This window comes from Perca flavescens, chromosome 20 (assembly GCF_004354835.1).
Source record: "Perca flavescens isolate YP-PL-M2 chromosome 20, PFLA_1.0, whole genome shotgun sequence".
Taxonomy (NCBI): Eukaryota; Metazoa; Chordata; class Actinopteri; order Perciformes; family Percidae; genus Perca; species Perca flavescens.
This window is the reverse complement of record NC_041350.1, coordinates 13,685,936-13,711,197: the sequence shown is the minus strand read 5'-3', so window position 1 is coordinate 13,711,197 and position 25,262 is coordinate 13,685,936. Positions and strand designations below refer to the sequence as shown.

General features: G+C 40.6%; 1 protein-coding gene across 1 annotated transcript in view; it reads right to left on the bottom strand.

The window, feature by feature from the left end:
- The window catches only part of LOC114547290 (ryanodine receptor 3), a 112,936-nt gene that overhangs the window by 5,383 nt on the left and 82,291 nt on the right, over window positions 1-25,262 (bottom strand). The window contains exons 57-96 of the mRNA XM_028566573.1: window positions 24,665-24,788; window positions 24,419-24,534; window positions 24,260-24,327; window positions 24,034-24,155; window positions 23,813-23,862; window positions 22,635-22,695; window positions 21,481-21,719; window positions 21,234-21,315; window positions 20,998-21,128; window positions 20,341-20,664; window positions 19,635-19,875; window positions 19,424-19,511; window positions 19,233-19,325; window positions 17,598-17,768; window positions 17,376-17,435; window positions 17,149-17,283; window positions 16,595-16,707; window positions 15,040-15,136; window positions 13,855-13,964; window positions 13,512-13,563; window positions 13,366-13,422; window positions 13,165-13,264; window positions 12,997-13,076; window positions 12,841-12,917; window positions 12,169-12,242; window positions 10,284-10,364; window positions 10,062-10,150; window positions 9,842-9,970; window positions 9,612-9,716; window positions 7,703-7,784; window positions 6,171-7,489; window positions 5,966-6,024; window positions 5,336-5,507; window positions 2,474-2,560; window positions 2,170-2,370; window positions 1,337-1,467; window positions 1,194-1,236; window positions 959-1,086; window positions 813-873; window positions 512-658 (exon numbers count right to left, since the gene is read on the bottom strand). Coding sequence (XP_028422374.1) covers window positions 512-658; window positions 813-873; window positions 959-1,086; window positions 1,194-1,236; window positions 1,337-1,467; window positions 2,170-2,370; window positions 2,474-2,560; window positions 5,336-5,507; window positions 5,966-6,024; window positions 6,171-7,489; window positions 7,703-7,784; window positions 9,612-9,716; window positions 9,842-9,970; window positions 10,062-10,150; window positions 10,284-10,364; window positions 12,169-12,242; window positions 12,841-12,917; window positions 12,997-13,076; window positions 13,165-13,264; window positions 13,366-13,422; window positions 13,512-13,563; window positions 13,855-13,964; window positions 15,040-15,136; window positions 16,595-16,707; window positions 17,149-17,283; window positions 17,376-17,435; window positions 17,598-17,768; window positions 19,233-19,325; window positions 19,424-19,511; window positions 19,635-19,875; window positions 20,341-20,664; window positions 20,998-21,128; window positions 21,234-21,315; window positions 21,481-21,719; window positions 22,635-22,695; window positions 23,813-23,862; window positions 24,034-24,155; window positions 24,260-24,327; window positions 24,419-24,534; window positions 24,665-24,788 — 5,699 coding nt within the window. The remainder of the gene's footprint in view (window positions 1-511; window positions 659-812; window positions 874-958; window positions 1,087-1,193; window positions 1,237-1,336; window positions 1,468-2,169; window positions 2,371-2,473; window positions 2,561-5,335; window positions 5,508-5,965; window positions 6,025-6,170; window positions 7,490-7,702; window positions 7,785-9,611; window positions 9,717-9,841; window positions 9,971-10,061; window positions 10,151-10,283; window positions 10,365-12,168; window positions 12,243-12,840; window positions 12,918-12,996; window positions 13,077-13,164; window positions 13,265-13,365; window positions 13,423-13,511; window positions 13,564-13,854; window positions 13,965-15,039; window positions 15,137-16,594; window positions 16,708-17,148; window positions 17,284-17,375; window positions 17,436-17,597; window positions 17,769-19,232; window positions 19,326-19,423; window positions 19,512-19,634; window positions 19,876-20,340; window positions 20,665-20,997; window positions 21,129-21,233; window positions 21,316-21,480; window positions 21,720-22,634; window positions 22,696-23,812; window positions 23,863-24,033; window positions 24,156-24,259; window positions 24,328-24,418; window positions 24,535-24,664; window positions 24,789-25,262) is intronic.

Genomic DNA, 25,262 nt, shown 5'->3' with positions numbered 1-25,262 from the left:
GACATGTTGCACGGAAGGCGACACAAGCTACTAGTGTGATACTTGCCAACCGTGTAGAGAAAGTGTAGAGAAACAGATATTAGACCAAATCAGATTTACAGTTAGCTAATATCTTAACCAAAACCACTTGATGAATCTGTAGCATATCAAGGCTTGGCTGCTTACTTTTGCTTCAGAGTCTCTGTACTCTGGTGGTCAAAAATTCTTAGAAGAAATACACAAACGTCTTGCAGCTCACACAACTCTTTTCAGAGTATTTGTTTCTTTGCTGATCAAGCAGTAGAACACATCATGATTGCCTTTTGTGTTAACATCTTAAGCAAAATGAGACATTATACATTCTTTCTACAGTTGACAACAGGCTTGACACCAGTATTACTCATAATGCCATCAGTGGCTCGAGGTTGCACATCGAGGAATAAACAGCCAGTGGTTACAACCCAACCCCCACCACTAACTCTGCAGTGACCCCTGCTGCTTGGAGGAAGACCGGCATCCTACAAATCCTTGCCTGTTTGCCGTTATGTGTGACGGAGGAGAGGATGGTGCGAAGGGTTTTGAACCCCATGGCGATATCCAGCAGATGAGCAGCAAAGAAGAAGTTGTTGTAGTGGCCCAGGATGGACATGGTGGTGTACCACACTAGATACAAGAATGACTGGTAGAGAAACAAAATGAAAAGTTGATCAGAATCCATCTGTCCGGTCAAAATATCATCAATCAACCCATTTCATCAAATCATTCTATTCCTCTTCCATCCGTAAAACCACAAAACCGAGCAATTAATCATCCCAAAGTGTACTCAAACTTACATTGTCCGTAAACACCACTCCCAATTTCCAGACATGGTACTTTGTGTCGATTGAGCTCAACCTGGCAAAATAGAAGAAAGGTTGATATAAGGGGCTCATATTTCCCATTTGACCTCTATTCTTTCTATTTCTGTCTAATATCTCACCATGACACTAGTGAAGCCTCCTTGACAACGGTTTCCTCTGTAGGGTTGAAATCCAAGGCACTCTTATCCATCCCCAGCAACTCTGCTATCCTCTCAGCTCCATACAGGTCTCCATACTTTTTGATCACCTACAAGCAGCAGCAGCAAAACAGGAACAGAAGTAGACAAGTAAGTTTCACCAGATTGGGTTTATGGTTTGTGTTTGCATAAAAGAATACACAAAAATTACACCTACTTTGCGTTTGACGAATTTATCCCAGTAGTTGTTGGGGAAGGAACTGATAAAAACAGCAAAAACAAACAAACAAATCTGCATTAATCCATTGTTCATAAAAGATCATGACTCAGGGTTGAATAGCTGTACTGGAGTTGTCTCACAGAGTATTGATGACCAGTCTGTCCCACTGTCCTTTGATGTCATCATCCGACGGCTGCTCTGTGATGTAAAGGCCGGCAAATTCCAACTTCCTCGCAATCTCCTTCTCACGTTTGAACACTACCAGGGGCACCTTGGACACAGAGGGAATTGCGTTGTTAGTGCAGTAAATTAAATAACACACAGTGATTGATGTCAACATACTGCATAATATCCGTTTAGATTATAAAGACTTTTATGGATCCCAAATTGGGAAATTTCAGTGTTACAGCAGCAAAATATCAGACACACAGTACACATACAGAATATACAAAACATAATAAATAGGATAGAATACAAAAACAAATATAAAAAAAAAAAGATTAAAAAACTACGAAAGAAAGAATGTACAAATGAATATACAAGTTGGGAATAAAATACTACTACTTAAGACTACTTAAATAGTATTTATAAAGATGTAAGTAAAACTGCTTTACTGATAAAAGCAACAGGAAATCAGCAATCACAACAGCAGGGCTAACATGTTTTGTTGTTATTTTTTACAGTATACAGTAAAAAAAAAAAATGTATCTTGTAAAATGTTTAATCAAAACATAAGTGTATTACGCCTAGATAGCTCAGTTGGTAGAGCGGGCACCCATATATAGAGATTTACTCCTCGATGCAGCGGGCCCGGGTTCGACGCCGGCCTGCGGCCTTTTGCGGCGTATCATTCCCCCTCTCTCCCCCTTTCATGTCTTCAGCTGTCCTAAATAATATAAAGGCCTAAAATGCCCCAAAAAACCAAAAACAAAATAATTAGATCAGTGTATTTTCTGCGCTGGTGTTACTGTACCTTCAGGTAGTAATATCCCACTACACACAGGAAAGATATGATAGTGTGTAGTATAGCCAGACAGCGAAGCGTTGGCGCCATGTAACCTGTGCTCTCCTGCAGGACGAAATACTCAAGTGCAGCCTCATCTTCCTCCTCCTCCTCCCTGGTTCTGCCTCGACCATCCCAGGGGTCTTCATCGTCTGAGTAATCACCGGCCACCTGAAAGACAATGAGTCGTTTAGAAAAGGTATTTACCAAAGCCCTTACAACAATGTTCAAGAATTATACTGTATACATTATGACACTTTAAATTCAAGCTTACTTTGTAGAAGAGCAGAATGAAGTTGATAGCAAAGGCGACAAAAAGTGCCAGGAAGCGGAGGTTGTAGAAGTTTCTGGCAAGGTAATTCTGTGAAAATAAATATTATTTATTTATTTATATATATATATATATATATATATATATATATATATATATATATATATACACACATATATATACATACACACATATACATATACATATATATATATATACATACAGTACAGGCCAAAAGTTTGGACACACCTTCTCATTCAATGTGTTTCCTTTATTTACATGACTATTTGCATCGTAGATTCTCATTGAAGGCATCAAAACTATGAATGAACACATATGGAATTATGTACTTAACAAAAAAAAGTGTGAAATAACTGAAAACATGTCTTATATTTTAGATTCTTCAAAGTAGCCACCCTTTGCTTTTTTTGATAACTCTGCAAACCCTTGGTGTTCTCTCAATGAGCTTCATGAGGTAGTCACCTGAAATGGTTTTCACTTCACAGGTGTGCTTTGTCAGAGTTAATTCGTGGAATTTTTTCCCTTATTAATAAAAAAAAAAAAAAAAGGGTGGCTTCTAAAATATAAGACATGTTTTCAGTTATTTTACCCTTTTTTGTTAAGTACATAATTCCATATGTGTTCATTCATAGTTTTGATGCCTTCATTGAGAATCTACAATGTAAGTAGTCATGAAAATAAAAAGGAAACGCATTGAATGAGAAGGTGTGTCCAAACTTTTGGCCTGTACTGTAAATATATATATATATATATATACACACATATACACACACATATATATATATATATATATATACATATACATATATACATACATATATATACATATATATATACATATACACACACACATATATATATATATATATATATATATATATATATATATATATATATATACAGTGGGGGAAATAAGTATTTGACCCCTTGCTGATTTTGCAGGTTTGCCCACTTACAAAGAATGCAAAAATCTACAATTTTAATCATATGTACATTCTAACAGTGAAAGACAGAATCCCAAAGAAAATTCCAGAAAATCACATCATATGAATTTATTAAAATTGATAACCATCTGATGAGGAAAAACAAGTATTTGACCCCCTGGACAAACGGCATGTTAATATTTTGTAGAAAAGCCATTATTGGCCAGCACAGATGTCAAACGGTTTTTATAGTTGGTGACAAGGTTTGTGCACATTTCGGCAGGGATGTTGGCCCACTCCTCCCTGCAGACAGCCTCCAAATCATTCAGGTTCCGAGGTTGTCGCCTGGCAACTCGAATTTTAAGCTCCCTCTAAAGATTTTCAATCGGATTCAGGTCTGGAGACTGGCTAGGCCACTCCAGAACCTTGATGTGCTTCTTCTTCAGCCACTCTTTTGTTGCTTTGGCGGTGTGCTTAGGGTCGTTGTCGTGCTGAAACACCCATCCTCGACCCCATCTTCAGCTCTCTCACTGAGGGAAGGAGATGTCGGCCCAGAATTCCACAATACATGGCCCCGTCCATCCTCCCCTCAATACGATGGAGTTGTCCCGTCCCCTTGGCTGAAAAGCACCCCCAAAGCATGATGTTGCCACCACCATGCTTGACGGTGGGGATGGTGTTCTTTGGGTTGTACTCGGTGTTCTTTGCCCTCCAAACACGACGAGTTGAGTTGAGGCCAAAAAAGTTCTATTTTGGTCTCATCTGACCACATCACCTTCTTCAGGCCTCTTCTGAGTCGTCCAGGTGGTGAATGGCGAACTTCATGCGGGCCTGTACATGTTTCTTCTTGAGCAGGGGGACCTTGCGTGCGCTGCAGGATTTCAATCCATGACGGCGTAGTGTGTTACCAACCGTTTCTTTTTGTAACTGTGGTCCCAGCTGCCTTCAGTTGATTCATCAGTTCCCCCTTGTGGTTTTGGGATGATTCCTCACCGTTCGCATGATCAGGGACACCTCACGAGGCAAGATCTTGTGTGGAGGCCCAGACCGAGGAGGTTATTCTTCCATTTCCTGATAACTGCACCGACAGTTGATCTTTTCTCTCAAGTTGCTTTCCGATTCTCTTGTAGCCCATCCCAGCCTTGTGCAGATCAACAATCTTGTCCCTGATGTCCGTATCTTTGGTCTTGCCCATGGTGGTGATCTTGGATGCTGGTTGTTTGGGTGTTGACAAGTGTCTTTTATACAGGTAACGAGGTGAGGCAGGTGTATTTGATGTAGACAATTGGTTTGGATTGGGGCTGTGTCTTAAAGAAAGACTAACTGGCTTGTAGGAGCCAGAATACTTGCTGTTTGTCCATCAAATACTTGTTTTCCTCATCAGATGGTTATCAATTTTAATAAATTCATATGATGTGATTTTCTGGAATTTTCTTTGGGATTCTGTCTTTCACTGTTAGAATGTACATATGATTAAAATTGTATATTCTTTGTAAGTGGGCAAACCCTGCAAAATATATATATTTCCCCCACTGTATATATATATATATATATATATATATATATATATATATATATATATATATATATATATATATATATATATATATATATATATATATATATATATATATATATATATATATATATATATATATATATATATATATATATATATATATATATATATATATATATATATATATATATATATATATATATATATATATATATATATATATATATATATATATATATATATATATATATATATATATATATATATATATATATATATATATATATATATATATATATATATATATATATATGCAACAAACTGATTTGTACCACCTTAACATACTTAAGCTAATAGTTCTAAACTAAAGACTTTAAGACAGCTGTGAGGGAAATATCTGACCAGCATCTTGGTCTGGTAGATTTCCAAGCCAGCGAAGAAACTGGCCATGAAGACCTCTGGTAGTTCTTTCTTGTGGCCGATCCTCTTCTTCGGGGCTTTCTTCTCCACTGGTGGCTCTGGAGGGCCTTCGTCTTTGGCCTTGTCATGGTCCTTTTTCTCACCATCTTCTGAACTGCAACAATAATTTCTGTATTAGTGGCAGAAAGATACAACGCTGCTGCCAGGTCACAGATATACACACACACACACACACACACACACACACACACACACACACACACACACACACACACACACACACACAAAATACATGTATGCATGTGACCTATGAGGAGAACAAAACCACAGAAGCACAGTACACCCAGCGTCTACCAGATTTACATCCCACATCACATCCCAACAGGAGGCAACTTAAATCCTGTTAAATATCTGACATTGTTTGTACTTGAAGCCCCTTTGTAAGGAATTTGAAAATGTTAGAATATAAAAAAAAAAGACTGTGGCAGACAGCAAAACATGATAATACACTCTGTGCCATCAGAAAATGTTTAAAGATGTTTTAATCACATACAAATCATATACATTTTAATTCCACTGAGGATGAACAATGAACAAATTAAGAACACTTACTCTCCTTTCTCTGAATCTGATTTGTAGTCTCCATTTACAGCTCTCTTCTTTGCAGCCAACTAAAACAAAATACATTGTTTTGACCATCAGTCACTTAAACAGTTGGTTCTAATATAATAACAAATGTGTCTCCAGTGTCTATCAATAAAGACATGATTTGGAAAAGAAGTTCCCTTATTCAGTTGGATTTAACACAAGTACTGACCTGTGCCTTCTTCTGCTTAACAGCGCTGGCAATGGACGGAGCATCCCCCACCACCACCTCTGACACATCCCCCAAGCCTGGCTCAGCCCCGTGCTTTCCCTCCTTCTTGGGCTGTATGTTCAGCAACTCAGCCATCAGGTCTGCCTCTGCTGCATCTCCCTGAGCCATCTGACCCATCTCCGCCAACGCTGACGCTTCACTCGCCTCCATCTTCTCCATCTCCAACACGTCTCCGTGGATCCCAAACTGGGTGGGGTCTGGCATGTTTCCCAAAATGTCCGTCACCTTCATGTTCTTGGCCCCTTCGACGAGGCCACCCCCGAACATGGTGGTCCACAAGATGTGGAAGAATCCCCAAACCAGGCTGTAGACAAAGTGGAAGAGGCCTGTGATGATCATCCAGAAGAAAGAGAAGAAGCCTCGCACCATCTCCCTAACGCTCATCTTCCTGAACTTTCTGTACTGCCGCCTCATGCTCTTGAGAGTGAGCAGCTGGCGGAAGTGGCAGAGGCTTTTTTTCATGGAGACGCAGGCGATTGTAAAAGCTGAGGAAGACTCCAACATCACACTCTCCTCCTCTTCCTCCTCCTGCTGCTGCTTTTCCACCACACTCTGGTTGTCGACCTCATCTTCCTCCGGACGCTCCGCTGGGTCTGGCTCGGAAATTTGAGAGGCCAGCTGCATCTCGAAGATGGTGTCCTCGCAGAAGTTGACAAAGAGTTCCATTTTCTCGCTCTCCCCGCCTTCGTTGACGACATCGAAAATAAACTGCCGCTTTGACTCTTTCACCTGAGGCTTTTCCCACTGTGTGCGACTTGACTCACTGATCTCAAAGTAGACTCTCTCGATGCGCTTGGCTCCACCCATGATCTCAATGCGACCTAAATAAGGCTCGAAGTAGCTGAGGACACTCTCAGCCAGGTCGAGGAACGTTGAGAGGCGAGCATCATGAGGCATATGCTCAGAGAGATTAGTCAGCAACACAGCTACATTAAAGCCAATGTCCTTGGCGGGTTCATGAAATCTCTCCACAAACTGCTCGTAGTTGAACATGTCGTTCTCGTCAGCCTCAGCGCAGGAGAGAAGAAACTCAATCTCAGACTGCGAATACTGTTTCTGGTTCTCCATGGACTTCTGGAAATCTTTCTTTGAGATGACCCCTTTCCTCTCGGGGTCATACTCCTTAAAGCTGTCCGATGTAGTCAGGTCCTTCAACTTGAGGAACATGTCGAAAAACTTCAGGATCATCTCCACGTTGCTGGAAGATTCCACCAAGGTGTCCACCATTTGTTTGCCAATAGTACCATTGACAACATTACCTGTGAAGTTACGGAGAAAGAGACCAAAGCAAAGTTTGTTAGTACACACGTTCACAGGCAACACTCTGTGCAGATTATACAAAGCGGCTTTGCTAAATATTTGATTACATTCCAAGCAAACAAATCTGTTCAATGAAAGTCATAAAAGAGACAATATCCTTGCAAACTCATGATGCCGGCACAGCTCATGTGGTGAGTCATCAAAAAGTAAACCTTCGAGTAGGGAGAGCATCATGACGATCATGTCCTTCTGCAGGTCCAGCAGCTCCTTCAATAATTCAATCTGACTGGAGTCCTGTGAGGAGGAGACAAAAAGGGAAACCTAGTGACTCACACTACACTATCACACAGACTAGTGATGGCCTCCCTGTAAGAGTACAGCCATCATGTCTAATATCCCTGAGAGATCAAGGCTGCCTCAGATTGTGGGGACCCACAATGGCCCTGCTGGGGCCCAGAAGGGCCTTCTAGGTAACATCCATCCATCAGCACCAGGGTTAATGTTATTTTACTGTCTAAGAGCAGATGGCCAGGTCCGTCTGACTCAGTTAGGGTCTCTATGGAGTCTGTATTCGGCATGCCATAAATCTGAGGCGTACTTTGATGCGCTAAATTCAAAATTCAAACCCCTCCACCTGTGCTCTCCTTCATACAGGCTTCTACCGTCCTTTCTGATGACCATGAGATAAGGTTAGGCGGCTGGATTTCATCCCATTCGTGGCTTATTGGTGGAAATATCAAGGATTTGATGGAGTCATACATCATATACTGTAGCTGAGTGGAATGACATATGTAATTATACTGCGGTAGCCTGAGGTTATCCTCAAGCCTGGAGAGACCTCTAGTGGCTACAGATATTTTAAAGGAGCCTCTGTCTGACAAGGACACACACCATTGGTGGATGAATTATTCAGATTTTAACATAAGGAAAAGAAGCAATACTGCTAAACAAAAGTACTCTATTACAATTTAGTAAAATAACCACTTAAATGGTATATGGCTTAAACACTTGGCTAAAAAAACATCCCCAATATTACATTTTTGCTTATACAGTGCTGCTCATGAGTATAGGAACCCATGCTAAAGTTGACTAAAAAGAGGAATAAAAAAAACAAATCATCTTTTCAAAATTGATCTTAATGCCTTGAGGAAAAATCTAACCTTTAAGGACACCAATTTTCTTTGTGAATGAATAATGTATCGTAAATAAATAAATGCTCTTCCTTAAAATACAGGGGGTATGTATTGGTAAGTATTGACACCCCTATGTTAAATTCCCATAGAAGCAGGCAGATTTTTATTTTTAAAGGCCAGTTATTTTATGGATCCAGGATACTATGCATCCTGATAAAGTTCCCTTGGCATTTGGAATTAAAATAGCCCCACATCATCACATACCCTTCACCATACCTAGAGATTGGCATGGTTTTATTTCAGTTAGCCTAATAGCTGGTTTGATTGGGATGATTTTATGGAAAGTACCCCAAAAATAAAAATCTGCCTGCCTCTATGGGAATTTAACATAGGGTTGTCTATAATTATGCCCCCTGTATTTTAAGGAAGAACATTTATTTATTTAAGATACATTATTCATTCACAAAGGGTGGATTTTTCCTAATTTTTTCAATTAAGGCATTAAGATCAATTTCCAAAAGATGATTGTTTTATTCCTCTTTTTAGTCAACTTTAGCAGGGGTTCCTATACTCATGAGCAGCACTGTACATTAATGCAAACCCTGATTTGATTCCAGCAGGCTTTCTCTGTTGCATGTCACACATTTTTAGAAATGTAATCTAGTAGTTGATCTAGTGAAGCTAATTTAACCACTTTATAAACATAAATCTATAATACTGTATCAAATTTTATAAAATTCTATGTTTTATAAATATGTAAAACCTTAATCTGCAACTATACTGAGAGATATAAAAATGAATTGACTGATTGATTGATTGATGCTAGTAGCTGTCAAATACATGAAGTGGATTAAAGTGTCAAAGTGTTAAAGAAACTATATTTCCCTCTGTAGTGGAGTAGAAGTATAAGGTAGCATAAAATGGAAACGTTCGTCAGTACAGTACAAAAACATGGCAGCACCACCACTTTGCAGACAAAAGTACAAACCTGGGATAGTTTCATCTGCATGTTGGCAAAAACATGCAAGAAGCCGACTACTGCGTCCCACAACCTGCTGTGAGCCAGACTCTGTTGGTTCCCGATACATGGACCCTGGAGCACACAGCGTAGAGAGCACACAGAGCGAGGAGAGATAATCACAGAGAATCAAAATCAGACGTTTGAGCTCATGACTTTAATTAGCGCTTCTTGTGGTGCAGTGTGTTGTGATATGGTACCTGTATATACTCAGTTAAAGAGTTGAAGACCTGCTTAGCCACTGCCAGTGCTTGGGAGAAGTTCCTCTGACCTGCCTCATCTATAATATCCTTACCAGAGTAGTACCAGTAGAAATCACTGATGGATTCCTAATAGAGGAAAGAAGAAAATGATTTGGCACATTAAAGAACATAAATGAATATGATTTTTTTTCTAGATCTGTCTGTAATAATTCCATACCTGGAGTCTTAGTAGGTAGTCTACAGTACTAATGATGATGTTAACAGTAGTTGTGTTCCCTGTCTGAGTCCTCAGAAAGTTTTGAAAATCTAAAACATTTGACAAAATAAGAGGAAAGATATAATTGGTTGTCGTATAGTAGATTCACACCAACCAGCCTGTTGTTTAGAGACATGCAGCTCTTCTTTAATTTTGGTTAATGGAAAAAAAGTGTCCACCTACCATTGTTGTGGCCCTCACAGAGAAGCTGTAGAAACCTAAAGAGATCCTTAGTGAACTCATCATTCTGCAGAACCTTGGAACCTGAGGACAGGAAATGAGATTCACTGCCCCTTTCAGTGATAAGAAGGTCAGAGACCCATCATTTTAATGTCAGTACAGGCATATGGGCTTGCGTAGCTTTCACTTCACATCACCTCATAAAGCTGCTGTCTGGCTGTCAAACAGCATCAAATTATGTGCACTATATTTGAAGTTCAGAACACACAGACGAGGTATAGTGCATCATTTTTTTTTTCCCAAAATAAAAACAAGGTTTATAATAGGAATAAAACTAAGCTTTTTTTGTTTCTTACAATAAAAGCTTTGGGAGATTTGTTTTTTATTACACGCTGGTTAGTATCATCAAAATGAATAAAAAAAAAAATAAAAAGTCTGACACAGGTGACAAGCACTGACTTCTTACAAAAGAAGAAGTGGAGAGATTTTAGTCAGTTTGGGGCACCTGACCATGGACTGAACAATCTATCCAGATGTCATAAGCATGCATGCGCTCCTTCAGTCCAAGGTACAAAGAAGGTGGTTGTATTGCATTCAGGACAAGGGAGGAGGAGGAGGAGGAGGAGGAGGAGGAATGGGGGTAGAGAGGGATTGGAGGGGAATGAGGAGAGCGGGGAAGGAGTTGAACGGAGAGCAATCAAGATGTCAGCATTGCATAAAAATGAGTAGAATCTAAACCATGTATTTACCCCGCTCACTCACGTTGACTGCGACCGATGAGATAAAAAACATGATCAGGAGAAAACAAACAAACAAAACAAAAGCAGACATAAGCAAAGGAGAAGACATTGATATTCAATCAGAAGAAGTAGGAACAGGAGAGAGTGATAGCGCCATAGATATATCTTTACATACTCACATTGATTGGCGACATTGACATGCGGTTACAATTAAACAAAGTATTGAAGTGCAGTCTGCTCACTAGGGCAGGTGTTTAGACTACAGGTTAGACAGACTAACAGTTACCATCACTTATGCCTGAGTTCATGAGGTGAAAATGAGCTGGAATATGCATGAAAAAAAATAAAACATCTCTTTATACTGTATGCAACCCATCAGATAGAATAGAGACCTCTGATTAAATGTGGATTTTCATGTGGATGTACTTGTGACTGAGTGCTTTTACATGGCAGACAAGGCCCAGACAGGACTTAGACATACAGTAGCACAGGTTTACCTGTATTGGGATGATGACATACAACATGACACACGGGGAGACACGTGACATGAAGATGGGCTTGCATAAGAGCAGGTGTTTTGTCAAGCTAATGCTGCGTCCTTCGTCTTGCAGCCAATTACAAGCCTGACTAAAAGGACGGTAACGCCATGAGCCAGGATGAGACACATCATGCCACAATAAGGTGTCCCCAGCAAGATCTCTTACAGCTCGCACTGCGGTTTGGGCCACATCTGTAACACTGAGTGGCTAAAAACGTTTAGTGTTGTTGAAGAAAAAGGTCCGTCTGCTGCACAAATAAATCTAGACATTCCACAACCTGTTTCATTGTCGAGTTACAGAGATACTCTCAGATCAGCCTTCAGCAAAAACACAGTGTAGTACATAAATTGCTTACTTTAAGTACCGAGATTCTGTCTATATTTGGTTTTTCTGTACAATAATACATATCATAAAAATCCCACTATGCCACAGATATAGACTCAGTCTAAAGATTCTTATTCAGTACCACATTAAGGTCATAGATATACTGTGTGTCTTTGTACAAAATGTGATTAAAAGTCTCCTGTTAGAAGACACATTAATCACTCATATTGTTTGTAATCAATGACAGTCTCAGAGAAGTTTACCACGTTTAGTATCCTCACTTACTTGATCCTTCTTCAGTAACCATCCCCAAACCTTCAGCTTTATTTTGCCTTTCAAATGCATTTAAGTCCAGGACACTATAAGAAATAAAATACAAAGCCTGAATTACATTGTGATAAATTTCATTTCTATATTCTCTTTTTCTGCAATATTTATTTTAAAGTGGCACTCCAGAAATGTAGTACTGCACTTCCTTGAAGTTAGTGGATTCATAAGAGACATTATTATTCAAACTATAATGGTTAAAAGAAATGGTTGATAATATCCTGACTTTTAGTCCCTAATATAGTTCAGATCTCCAAAAACACTGGATCCTACACTTCCCATAATTCAACCAATTAAATAGCATGTTTTCATCAAAGCCTCCCTGATTGGTAAAAATATTTTAACAGCCACAGTTTGTAAATGAGGCCTTCTGTTTATTAGTCTCCAAGCTTGGAGACAAATTAGTCTCCAAGCTCAAGCTCAGATAAACCCAATGACATCATCAGGGTTATCTCCACCAGAGCCACAGAATACTTCACATAACTGTTCTCACAGGTACTTCCTGTGAACCAGTAAACTGACATTTCTGCGTGTGGTTGGTGGATGTTCCCCTTTAAATTGCAGTTGAGGAATAAAACAAAAAAGTAAATCAGGTATTTTGTGTGCGATAATTGGTTATGGCTTCATTACCTGCAAGACATCATCAGTCCAGACAAACTTTTGAAAAAGCCAACATCTCTTTTTTCCTTCAGGTAGTCCAGCATTTTCTGCATCAAGAATGAAGCACAATAAATAGTGGGCTGATGCTGTCAACTATACAAATCGTGCATGCCGACTGATGTGTACCTGCTGCACCAGGATGTTTCCCCCGTTGAGGACAGAGATGCCTAGTTTGAGGGTGAAAGTCACCATAGCACCAAGCCGACCTGATGACCGCAAATCATATATCATACAGTGGCGATACCAAAGGTGGCTGTTATAAGAAGGCAGACAGGTGAATGTGTCTCTTCCTACCTTTGCTGGCACTGATCATCTGAAGCACCATCTCCGCAGCTCCTCGGTCATGTAGTCTGGCTTGCTGGTACAGCATCTTTTGCTTCTCCATTTCCTTTTCCTGTACCAAATGATAACAGTGAGCACCACTTCTGAACATGATGATGAATGATGAATATAAAAGTGAAATGCCGAAGAGTATTCCTGAGAAATCAATAGCACCTCAAATGTTTTCTCTTTCCCTTCAACATCTTCTTCTTCTTCACCTTCATCACAACTCTAAAAGAGAACGCAGAATGTCAAACCTGCAACATTTTTGCTTAACAGCAGCATACATTTTAGTAAAAGCAATTTAGAGAAAAAAGTACCTTTGCCATCATATCTGCATATGCAATATACAAGGGATCCTCTTCCAAAGAACTAACAAAAAAGGAAGATAAATATCTGGTGGTTAAACTTTGTATAGCACACAATCACATCTCATTTTATTAATAATAAGAAGAACATTCCGTTTAGAGTAAGCAGCACAACTACTGATAAATACTAAAAAGAACTGCTTGTGTTTCAGTCCCAGTGTGAAATATGTTGATGAATTATCTTAATGCAGCTCTTTATTAGCTAAGAGGCAGGCCAAAACTATTATGTAGCACAGATGGAGCCAAACATGTTGGTGGCAGGTGGCCAGGTGTGTGACAGTGAGTGTGTATTCACCTGCACTCAGTCAGAGCGTTGTGGCTGAAATGCAGAATGAGCTGGTGGAGAGGGTCTGGCTGCTTTCTGACCTCCTCCTCTTCCTCTTCCTCCATCTTAGGCTGCGTTTTCTGGACAAACCCATACACGTAAATACTGGAGCTCAGGCATTTAATCTCAATGTCAGCTATATGATCCCAAAATACTTTGTATGAGCAGTAGTTACAGTAACATTGAACTGTTACTATTACTGTGCTATACACCACTTACCTTAAGAGAATAAGGTTGTATCAGAAAAAAAGACAGTAATAGCATACACTGATAGCATGCAGACAATAAACCACAAGTATTGACACAGACACATACAGAGGTGGCTCAGAGAGATCCAACAGGGCCAAGAGGATGCACACACACACACACACACACACACACGATGATGTTAAAAAGGTGAAGAATGGAGTTAAGCATGACTCTCCATGAACCTAGTTTACACTTTATCATAGACTTCCTATTCCTTCACAATAGCAAACCTATTGGAACTTTTTTTCTGTAGTGTTGCTGTGTACTTGGTTGGCTAGATCATAAGGTTCTTCATCTGGCATACCACATTATGTGGTGCCCTGTGGCTTTTATTTCAAATAGTGTTTCAAAAGTTATCTTCATTTCATTATTTAAAAAAAAAATTAAAAAAACACCCATTAGCAAAGTAGGGTATATTGAGTTCCATTGTGCCTTCATGATAGCCTCTTATTCCACATCAGAAACCTGACTTTGTTAAAAACTATTACATAAATCCTTGAAGCATTTTTAATCAATCTCTGCATATTTTGCTGTAGGTTATCATGTGCTACAAAGTGCAGATGAAGCACTTGTATGAAGTAACTGTAATGTTTAATGATTGTTCAAATTTAAGAAAGACACTACAACTTTCAGAAATTTCATTGGTAAGGCGTAGCATCGAGGGAGGATGCCCTCTTACCGATGTTGGACGGGACTTGATGGTCAAAATACACCAGCTGGCTCTGACATCAGCAGTGATGTCATGCTTTCATATGGATGACTGAGTGCGACCCAGTGTGTATGGTGGAATTGGGGCACTTTTAATGATGACACAAGTAAAGGAAAGTAGTGCTATAGGGGCAACGCTCAGCTCCCCACAGCATATGGGGTAACAAGAGGGCACTGGGGGATGACACAAGTACTTACTGCAAGATCCTGCACTAGCTTCTCCTCAAAAGAGTACTCCTCTGTTTCTATCCATATTCTCTGATAGGCCAGGAGGAAGAGGTTAATAGAGCGATGCCTAAGGAAGGGTAAGAGGAGATTAGCCTGGGTTAGATAAGAGCAGAGCAAAGGAGGGGAGAAGACCCTCAAGGAGAGGTTAATGCAGGTTAGTTTAGGATACTGGCACATCCAACTGGTCACCTTAGAGGAAACTTGTCGTGTTGCTTAGAAATAGAGAAATGCTCTCTGCCTTGTCATCAGCAGGCAGGAATTGCAATTCTAGACTAAAATAATGAGTTGATCTGAACTTTGATTGTGTTAAGCACCCATGTATCTGCACATCAGCAACAGTTAAAAGGGATAGTTTGACATTTAAGGGCTGGCTCTTGGGTTCATATTTAGCATTCAGACAGTGGTATCAATCTTCGCATCAAACTCTTGGCAAGAAAGCAATTATACAAATATCTCCTAAAATGTTAAACTATTCATTGCATTACTGTACGGATATGGACCAGTGGAAAAGCCAGCGGGAATATTTGAATGAGAGTTGCATTTGTAGCATAACCCGTGCCTGGAGGAAAGCGAGGGGTACAATAGTTAAGAAAGGTATGCAAGGTCGTACAGTTGCAACACTGGATCAGCGCTACGTTACCGTCAGCATGGAGAGCAGACTGTCATAGTCTGAGTTCTCATGCATTATCTCCAGCCAAATATGTCGGTAGGCTTTCAGGAAGTAATTATTGTTTTTGTGCCTGAGGGGATGAGGTACAGTAGAGTGTGACATTGAGGAGAGAACAAAGGCTGAATAAAGAGACAAGAGAGAAAAGAGGACATTTGAATGTGTGAATCTCCGGGATCGTCGACATTATCCAGAAGCTTCCATCCACATCCAGCCCATCCACAAATCTATTAACCCAAATAAAAACAATCAATTGCGCCTGCATTGTAAATACTGTCTAATAATTATTAGCTACTGCATGCTGTGTCATATTTCACTGTCCACAACTCTGAATAAATGAGTCATGCTGTCAGGCAGGCAGGCAACATCGTCTCAACACATATTGAAGATGGCCACCCCCAGGTTGGGCCTCATAATTGTTTTCCTCCCTACTGTAGCACTCTGCCCGAATTCATGTGATTGAGTTACAGAGCAGCAGGGCATGAAATTGCTAGTGTCCTTTTTTTCTACTCCTTGATAACAGCTGCGGGCCAGACATTTGTCCTACAAATGCTGGGAGGGAGGCTGTGCATTAATGCAGGGTCAGAACCCAGGAAGAGAGAGAAATTAGGGTTGGGAGTCAGACAGAAGAAGAAGAAGAAAGTGTGGTGGTATTTGGCCAGCAAAAACAAAGAGGTGATGTTACAACACTTGCTACACAATTTCCCCATCTACTACTAGTACGACAAGGAGCTCGCAGCTACTTTCGAATGTTGTGTCATGTTGGATTCACCATCATTAGGCTGTTTAACATGGTTTTAGGCTAGAAACAGTCCAGCAAAGATGTAGAGGCTGTAGGTGTAATGTATGCAGTCATACCGTGGCAGATTATAAAGTGGAGCCATTCGGAAGCAGGCGACAACCGCTCGCTTCCTCTGCTTGGACAGCAACTTCTGCCATACACATTTCTTGGATCTCAATGGCTGCTCCACCTAATAGGAGTAGAATAAGTTAAGATTACATGTTTAATTAACACTGGAGTGGCGGTACTATTTTTTTAGTTACTCTAAACGTCTGAAAAGAGTGAAAGAAGAAGCGCACGAGAAGAGTCAGAAGCGGTCAAGCGGCCCAGTGCACAAAAATGGAACAAAAGACAAGGTTCAATGTTTTTGTGATCTCGCAATATACTGTACACACAAGGATGTGAATGACCAGAGCTTTTATTATGTGCTGTGATGAATGGACAGGCGAGTGTGGCAGTGACCATATCCTATGCAGATGTTCAGGACTGACTCTTGGGCAGCATTTTTAAAGTGACATTATCTACATGATTGGCGACCCTGCACCTTCACAGTTGTTTAATGAAAAAAGCAACCAGGGTGTCATTAGCAGCTCATAATATGTTTGGATATGCATAAATGTTTGAGCCCAACCTGCTCCAGGTTGAAGACAGCAGCAGATATTCTCTGGATACGGTCCACCACCCTCTCAGGGTCCGGAGGCCCCTCGCTTCTCATCGTTATGTTCTTGTACAGGTTTAGCTGCCACCTCACTGCAGGGTCCTCTGACTGAGAGTGTGTTACAAAGACAGATGTGAAGTACAACGCATAGAGTATTTGGAAGCTAATAACCACAGAGTCATTGATTTCGACATGCTCACCTTTTCTCGAAGATGCAGATTCTGCCGAATATGATCTTTGACTTCTTCATCTGTGTCTCTCTTAAACAAAAGCAGGAACAGGGATGCAAATGTAAAGCTTACACATCTTTCAAAGAAGTGTTCTTGTTTGAGTGTAAGAGTAGAACTTCACTTGAAGCAGTGATCTCATTAGACCTACATCAAAGGTGTGGCAAATGCATGGTCACATAAAAGTTGTCTCACCAGGAGGTAACGAGTCTTGGCTAGAGAGATGAGCTCCTGGTCTCCTGGGGTACACATGTTGAGGCCGATTGGCAGCATCTTCTTCAGAGCAGCCACAATCAGCGAGGTCTGGATAGAGTAGAACTCACCACGCCTTTTCTTGTGTTTCCTCTCCTGGTCTTGTCCGCCAGACTGAAAAAATCATGATTTTAACCTCAAACAACACAAATGGTGAATAAAAGAAATTATGGCAGCTTGATACGCTGGTCCTTTAAAAAAGGTAATACATACTATTTTCCCAGTTTTGCTAGGATTAATGTTGCACTAAAGCACTTGCTTTCAACATTTAAACTGATACCTTAACAATATTTTGTTGGAGCTCAGTTAACAGTGGGAGCACTCTTACTGTATCTGAACAAAAACCAGATGCAATTGAGGCATTTATTTTTCAGGCCTGGCAAAATCTGTGACCAGACTTAATCCGGGGCAGTGAAGCATAAAGAAGTTTCACACCTCAGCGGAAAAACAGAACTAGCAGACTGATGCTGTTAAAACAGCAAGACGTTACCAGTTACCAATTTGTTCCAAATTGAAGCAGCTGGCTCAGTGAAAACACTAATTTCCACCCACCCACACCCACACACACACACACACACACACACACACACACACAGCAACATAATATTAATAGCATGAGGTAACGATTGGCCAAACACAACAGGGTACCACAATCCATCAACGGCAAACACACCAATGGCATGTGATCACATGATTTGCGACAGAAGGGCTGAGCTTCATTACTCCTGATGAGATGTGTTCCGCCCAAAAGGCAATGAGGAATGAGCAAAGTTACCAGGTCACACATGGTGATGAATGGAGGCCACAAATAATCAGGTGACATAACTACACTATAGACAATATAGCACAGCTGCACAAGCTATTGGCTTTTCTGCTTAGCGACCGGAGCATATAAGCCAATAAGCTGGCAGGTACACAGCACATGCACTGCATCACTCTACCTTCTCCTTAAAGGACTGTTTGAGATAGAGAGAGACAGAAAGAGAAAGGCAGATAGAAGAAAAGGATGAGAGGGCAATTAATGGAGGCACACAGTCCTCACATGGACGTGCACTGCAATGAAAACCATTTCTTTGCCTTTAAACCGCTAAACCAGGCAGAAAAGAAATGAAATGTTTTAACCCCTGTAATGCTGAAGAGGGCTAAAGGTATGAATGTTAGTTTCAGTCATCAGCTGTATCAAGCTTGCATGCAATAAATTCATACACACACACAGTCATCAGTCATAGTCCATTTTATTACAGTCATGTTATTAGCAAAGAGGTTCTCTATTCCTCTCAGTTGTGTGTATGTGTGCATACAGTATATGTGTTTACACATAGTTCCTCTGAGATTGTCATGGGCATTTTACATGTTAACATGTACACAGAAGTGGTGGTGTTAACATAGCTGAGAAAAGGTTAACATGTATTTTGCTCATTCATACTAATCCTGCTTATTTATAGATCTTTTTAATATTTCTCACACACGTTCAATGGTTCAAGGATACCATTTCACACGACTAAAAGGGTTTTAATCCACTGCCAGGACAGAAAGTTTACAGTGTTGAGAAGGAGGTGGTAAATACTCAAAACCTACCTTAGACATCTTGGTTTTATTATCCCCGGTCAAGAAGGAAAGGTTGTTGATTTCATTTTGGACCACAAAGTTCTGCTCTTCTCTTTTGAAATTCTTGAGAAAGAAAATTTCGAAGAAAGATCAGTGTTCTAATTCAGAAAAGCTGGCTGTTTTTTGTAGCTAAGCATAAATGGGATGATGAGAGAACGTACGTGTGACTTGCACCAGAGGATAAATATCTCAGCGACCATTCTGAACAGCTCATTGGAGTCCACATCTGGTTCTTTCAGCCACCTTGACCTGCAGTAAAGGTGAGAGATTAATACATCCTCCATATTTCTTCTGCAAACACTAAATATCTGCCTCATCTCCTCCTAAATACTCCTTTAAAAACAACTATCATCCGCTCCTCAGTGATCTAACCTGTTGTTGTCCACATAGCGGATAAGCATAGGGTAGAAGGCGTAAAGGTCCCTGCAGAGCACGGCAAACTCGTCCAGGATGAGCAGCTCTGCCTCCTGGGTGTCACCCTTACTGTCAGCCTTCAACAGCTCTTCCTCAGACACTACCTTCACTGTCTTCTTCTTCAGCTTCTCGAGTGTAGGCAGGAAGTGGCTTTTCAGCAGGTCTGCACGGGCCTTGCTGATGATGGGTTGCACGTACACTGAACAGTGGCAGTGGAAATGTCACTTTAAATGTTAAAATGTTAAGGTATCTCAGAAAGTTCCCATTATTAGTAGTTGCCAACATTTGCATATAAATAATCTCCAATTTTTTACCTTTTCCAAACAAAAGTAATCCACATTAGCAATTCAACCATTCAAGCTTTTACATTAGCTACATTTCCTGTTCTAACCTCAAAAAAAGATATAGCTCTTTTGCTGTTGTGAAAGCAACCCAATTTTTTGGAAAAAATAAAATAAAACAGGGTATGAGCAGGGATAGCCTTCATGGTAATACGAAGACATTATATTTATGGTTACAATGCAGAATTGCCAATAGAGGCTGACATTGGACTGGTCATTCTTTAGATCTTATGGTTCATGCAGGAGTTCTGTGAGATGGTAAAACGACACGGTATTTTTGAAAAATAAAAACGTAAAAAAAAAGAAAAGCAACCCATGACCACCTGCAATCCTCTTCATCCAGGAGGCCTCATCGATGCCCAGGTTGTTGTTAAGGATCTTGAGGATGTTGCCGAGAATGAGGCTGAGGTTTTCTGAGGTGACGGTGGTGCAGCAGACGCTGACCCCGCTGGCTGGCTGGTTCTCGGGCCCCCTCTCCCACCAGTAAGACAGATAGTTACACAGCATGGGCAGCACCACCTCGATAACGTGAGGCATCTCTGTGTAGCGCGCTCCAGACTCAGCCATGTCATTGATGTCCTTCATCAGACCGTCTAGCCGCGGCATCCCGGGACACATCTCCTTGACGGAGTCTGCTATGCCTAGGTCTAAAAAAAAAAAAAAAAAAAAAAAACAGGGGATTTACATCTCATCAAAATGACATTTTTCTTATTAAATTTTTTTGGGGGATATTTTTCAAAATGAAAATTATTTAAGCACAGTGAGACTGTGTGATGACATACACACAGCAAATATACACATAATGTATGATGTATGTAGGAAAAATATATATCAGCCTTTTCTCACACTGTAGACAACATCTCAAAATGATAAGATGGTTGTAAATTGTTGTTGTTCATTATCCATAATAGCGGGTTATTCTGCCACCTTGGTCCATGGCTGGTTATTAAATTATTTGAGAATAATTACATATGACTCACTGGCTCGTTCTCGGGCACTCTTAGTATTAAAGACGGAGCAGGGATTGTATGTGTTGAGTATTGGCTCCAGGAAAGCCACAGGCATGGCCCCGGCCAGAGTGGCCAGACACTGGCCAAGAGCTGGTAGCTGTCTGTGGTACACAGAGAGGAGCAGAGTTGGTAAAAGCTGTGTTGAATATCAGTTGGTTTCATCACTGAAGTTTTGATCACTTGACACAATGTTAATGCTGAGATACCTTTCTACATAGATGTTTTTCCCAGTACCCAGTGCATAGAGACTAGTTAGGATTCGATAGCAGGACACTTGGACGTCATCCACTGGAAAAGATAAAGAAAATTTAATTATTTATGGTGGGGAGGGGGGCAGATATGTCCCATGGTGTCAGGGTGTAAGAATATTACATCAATCAGAATCAATACCAGACTCCAGTTTTTTTTCTCTCGCACATTATGTTTAATCATTCCTCTGCTGTCGGGACTCACAAAGCAGGTCGACTCCAAAGTGGTGTTGAGTGATGTGTTCAAACAGAGCAGTTAAAATGGGGAGCAGAGCTACGGTGGTGTAGTTGATATTCTGCGACACGCCTTTCATCTGGGAGCGAGAGTGAGTGAACTTCCCCAGCTTCAGGTTCTCGAACGTCTTCTCCAGGTCCTCTGCGGCGTTCTCAAAGAACGTCCTCAGCCCCACCCTCACCAGCTCCGAGCCCGACTTCATCACCGTCCTGTGTGAGTGAAAGAGAGCGTGATAAACGACTAGAACCAAATGAGTAAATATGCAAGGGCAGGGCTATAATAAACCACTGGATACACCCTTGGTATGCAAAGGACAACACTGTTTGCCCACATTCGGACACGGTCAAAAATGCAATTACTTCACTCTCACAATCGCTGAAGGTTTTAGTCATGAAATATGAGACGTTGAGTATCAACCTGACAGCCCCTTCACTGAAACATCAATGATTTATTTAATGAATAAGGTGACTATTTAAATCCAAGGGGAGTTTACCAATGTTGTAGACATACTGTATGACAATGAAAAAGCACAACGCATTAATATGATTAGTCCGTCCTTTTTTAGCATTTCACAGTTCATAACATTGCTAAATGAATTACCCATTGTTAAGCCTTGATGTGTCTCACTGGGAAGGACAAATGAAAGACAGAGTCTGTGGGCATCAGCCGTACAGTAGCTCTTCAGCACAAACAAGACACAATAATGCATTGCCCATTTAGCCTCATTATGTGTGAGGTGCATTAACAAACAGTACATTGTCTCTAAGGAACACTATAAGCCTTGGGCAACATGTGCCGTGTGAATTTGTTTTGCTTATTTAAATGCCAGAGGACGCTCTTTGTTAATACCAGTATATCCCAGAAGACATTCCAGTAATAACTGTTTAAAAGAAAATGCTCATGACAAATATGCTCCTCTTGAGGGTCCTACAGAGGTTACATTCTACGTCATTGCATTACACTGGAATAACGTAACTGGTTTCTCAAACGATTATTGTTTAAACACTATCATTATCCAACTGAGGCTTTTTGTTAACATTTAAAAATGTGTTAGTTTTCATTTCAAGGAGAAAACTCAAAGCTGCCAGGTTCCCTGTGAGTCTCGAGTTCTGCCAAATTCTCACCTGGTGTCCAGGGTGTGTGCCAGGATATGCAGACAGCTGACGATGGTAGTGGAGTCGCTCCCTACAAGACAACCCAAAATTCTTCAATATGATGTTAACATACACACTGGCATCCATGTTTAGGGCACTTTCTTGACCTGAACTGAGCCTCTCATGGCAGCAATAAGTTCATGTCTGTGTATGTACCAAACACTCAACAGCCTCCAATCAAACAGGTGGGTTAAGGGGTCAGTTAGATGTGGTAAGGTTAGTGGATCAATATCTAGTTCACCACCTCAGTTGGATGTGGGATATCCACTGTGGTTAATGGCACAATGGCTTAACATATCAAATTCAGTGGTTTGTCTTTTTAGTCGCTATTGTTGATAGGATTGCGGATATAGGCATATTTGCTTTATTTTCAATAGTTCGATGAGAAGATTGATACTGATCTTATGTCTGTATGATAAACAAAGCTACAGCCAGCAGCCGGTTAGCTTAGCTTAGCATAAAGACTAGAAACTGGGGGCAACGGCTAGCTTGGCTCTGCCTAAAGGTAAGAAAATCCACCTACCAGCTCTTCTTAAGATCACAAATAAACATGTTATATCTTGTTTGTTTCATATATAATTAAGTGCAATTTTACAGATGAAATGCTCCAGTAGGCCTATTTGGTATCCAAGACACCTCAGTTCATGAGAACCGAAAATAAGTTAACGAGAACCAACTTAAAGGGGCAAAAAAAATTGTTTTCTTCTTACATGCAATTAATTATGAGAGGCTCATTCTTTTAACAGTGTGTGATGTACACATTAATGGCATTCTCTTTCGACTGAGCTGTAGCATTAGATAGCTAATGTGAACTAGCATAATCGGTAAGCTACAGTTACAGCTCCACCGAGGAGGACATGAGTACGGTTGGAGAGTGTAGTTTGGTAGAAAGAAAATAGTTTCTACATGAAACTGCTCACAATCAGGTCTGTGGATTATCTTTAGTAACTGTGTTTCAATTTCTGGAAAGAGACCTTGCTGTTGAGTTTATCAAATGTATTCTTTTGGCATATTGAGCACCACACACTGAGTGCCATCTAGTGCCATTATATTTGAGAGAAGGCAGGCATTTTCTATGGCTGATATCTCCAACAAACACACATGCACACGCACGCACACTGCTGACCAGTCAGTAGCAATTAGCTTACCAAAGAGAGAAATCCTATGTCTGACAAGAGCTGCCAGTTTACAAAACAGGCTGGAGGTGTGATGGATAGACAAAGGAAGGAAATCAGAAAGTTACAATGAGTACATTATTAGAGAGACGATTAGTAGTTAAAATTCTGAGAGTTTAGGATTTTAAGTAAAGAATGGTAAAGAGTTATTGCCATGCTATATGTGAATGTGAATGTAACTGAATGTTTCGTACCTGGTGACCATCTCCTTCTCCTTGTTGGAGGCGTAACCGCTGCTGCTCAGGTTCTTACTAGGGGAGGAGAGGAAGTAGAGAGAGTGGTTCTTGAAGTACTGGTCGATGAGAGGAAGGAGAACCTGAAGGAGGACATCGATAATGAAAAGATCACATAAAGTTGACAGTAATTGAATTTAAAAGGGTTATCACATGGACAGCAGCTGTGTTTATATCACATCCTTACTTTGGCAAAAAACTTGATTTCTTGTTCGTGAGGAGACCTGTCTGTTTTGCCACTGGCAGCCATGGCCTCTGGATTGAGAGCGTAAATAACAGATTTAATATTAATTAACAAGACTACTTCAAGTCTCTTGTAGTCAGGTCCTATGTAATATTACCATACCCAGGTGGGCGATGAACTCCTGAGCTGAGTCGACATACTTGAGCAGCTTCTTGAGAAACTTGTAAGCGAACCTCTTCTCCATGGAAGAGGAATCCTGCTCTAAATCCTTCAAACCCCTGCAACACAATATGATATTAGCTATAAATCAACACTTTTAACTATCAAATGGAAAGGTTATTAAGTAGTGTAAAGTTTCTGCAAGACATCAACGTGATAATATATAAAAGCCATTCTGAAATTGTTGACCTCGTGATGCTATAGCCATTGATCTGCAGGAAGCGGAAAAGGTCCTGGGCCTTCTCCCGATCACGGGCCTTCTCCTTGGCCGTCAGCGTGTCATAGGGCACCAACAGAGGGTGTGTTCCCCCACCTGAAACCACAGACAACCCAGTGTTAAGTAAGACAAAGTCTATATCCACGACGTTCTACTTCCGGGATTGCTCCGGTGCCGCTGGAAATTCCACCGGATGTCACTCTAACGGATGTCCGTTATCTTCCGCTTTCTTTGTGTTGTAATTTTAAACTCCGATTGATTTATGAGAACTATGGTTAACTGCTCTTCGGATCTCTGCAGGGTAAATCCAGACAGCTAGCTAGACTGTTCAATCTGAGTTTTCTGTTGCACGACTAAAACAACCTTTGAACGTACACACGTTCCACCAAAACAAGTTCCTTCCCGAGGCTATTTTGCAGAGGCACTGTTGGCTCCGTCCAGCGCTAAGCACCGGCCAAGACGATTGTGATTGGTTTAAAGAAATGCCAATAAACCAGAGCATGTTTTTATTTCATCCCGGAATGCTGTGTGGACTTGCCAGACCCTCCTCCGAAGCGCTGTGAAAAAAGG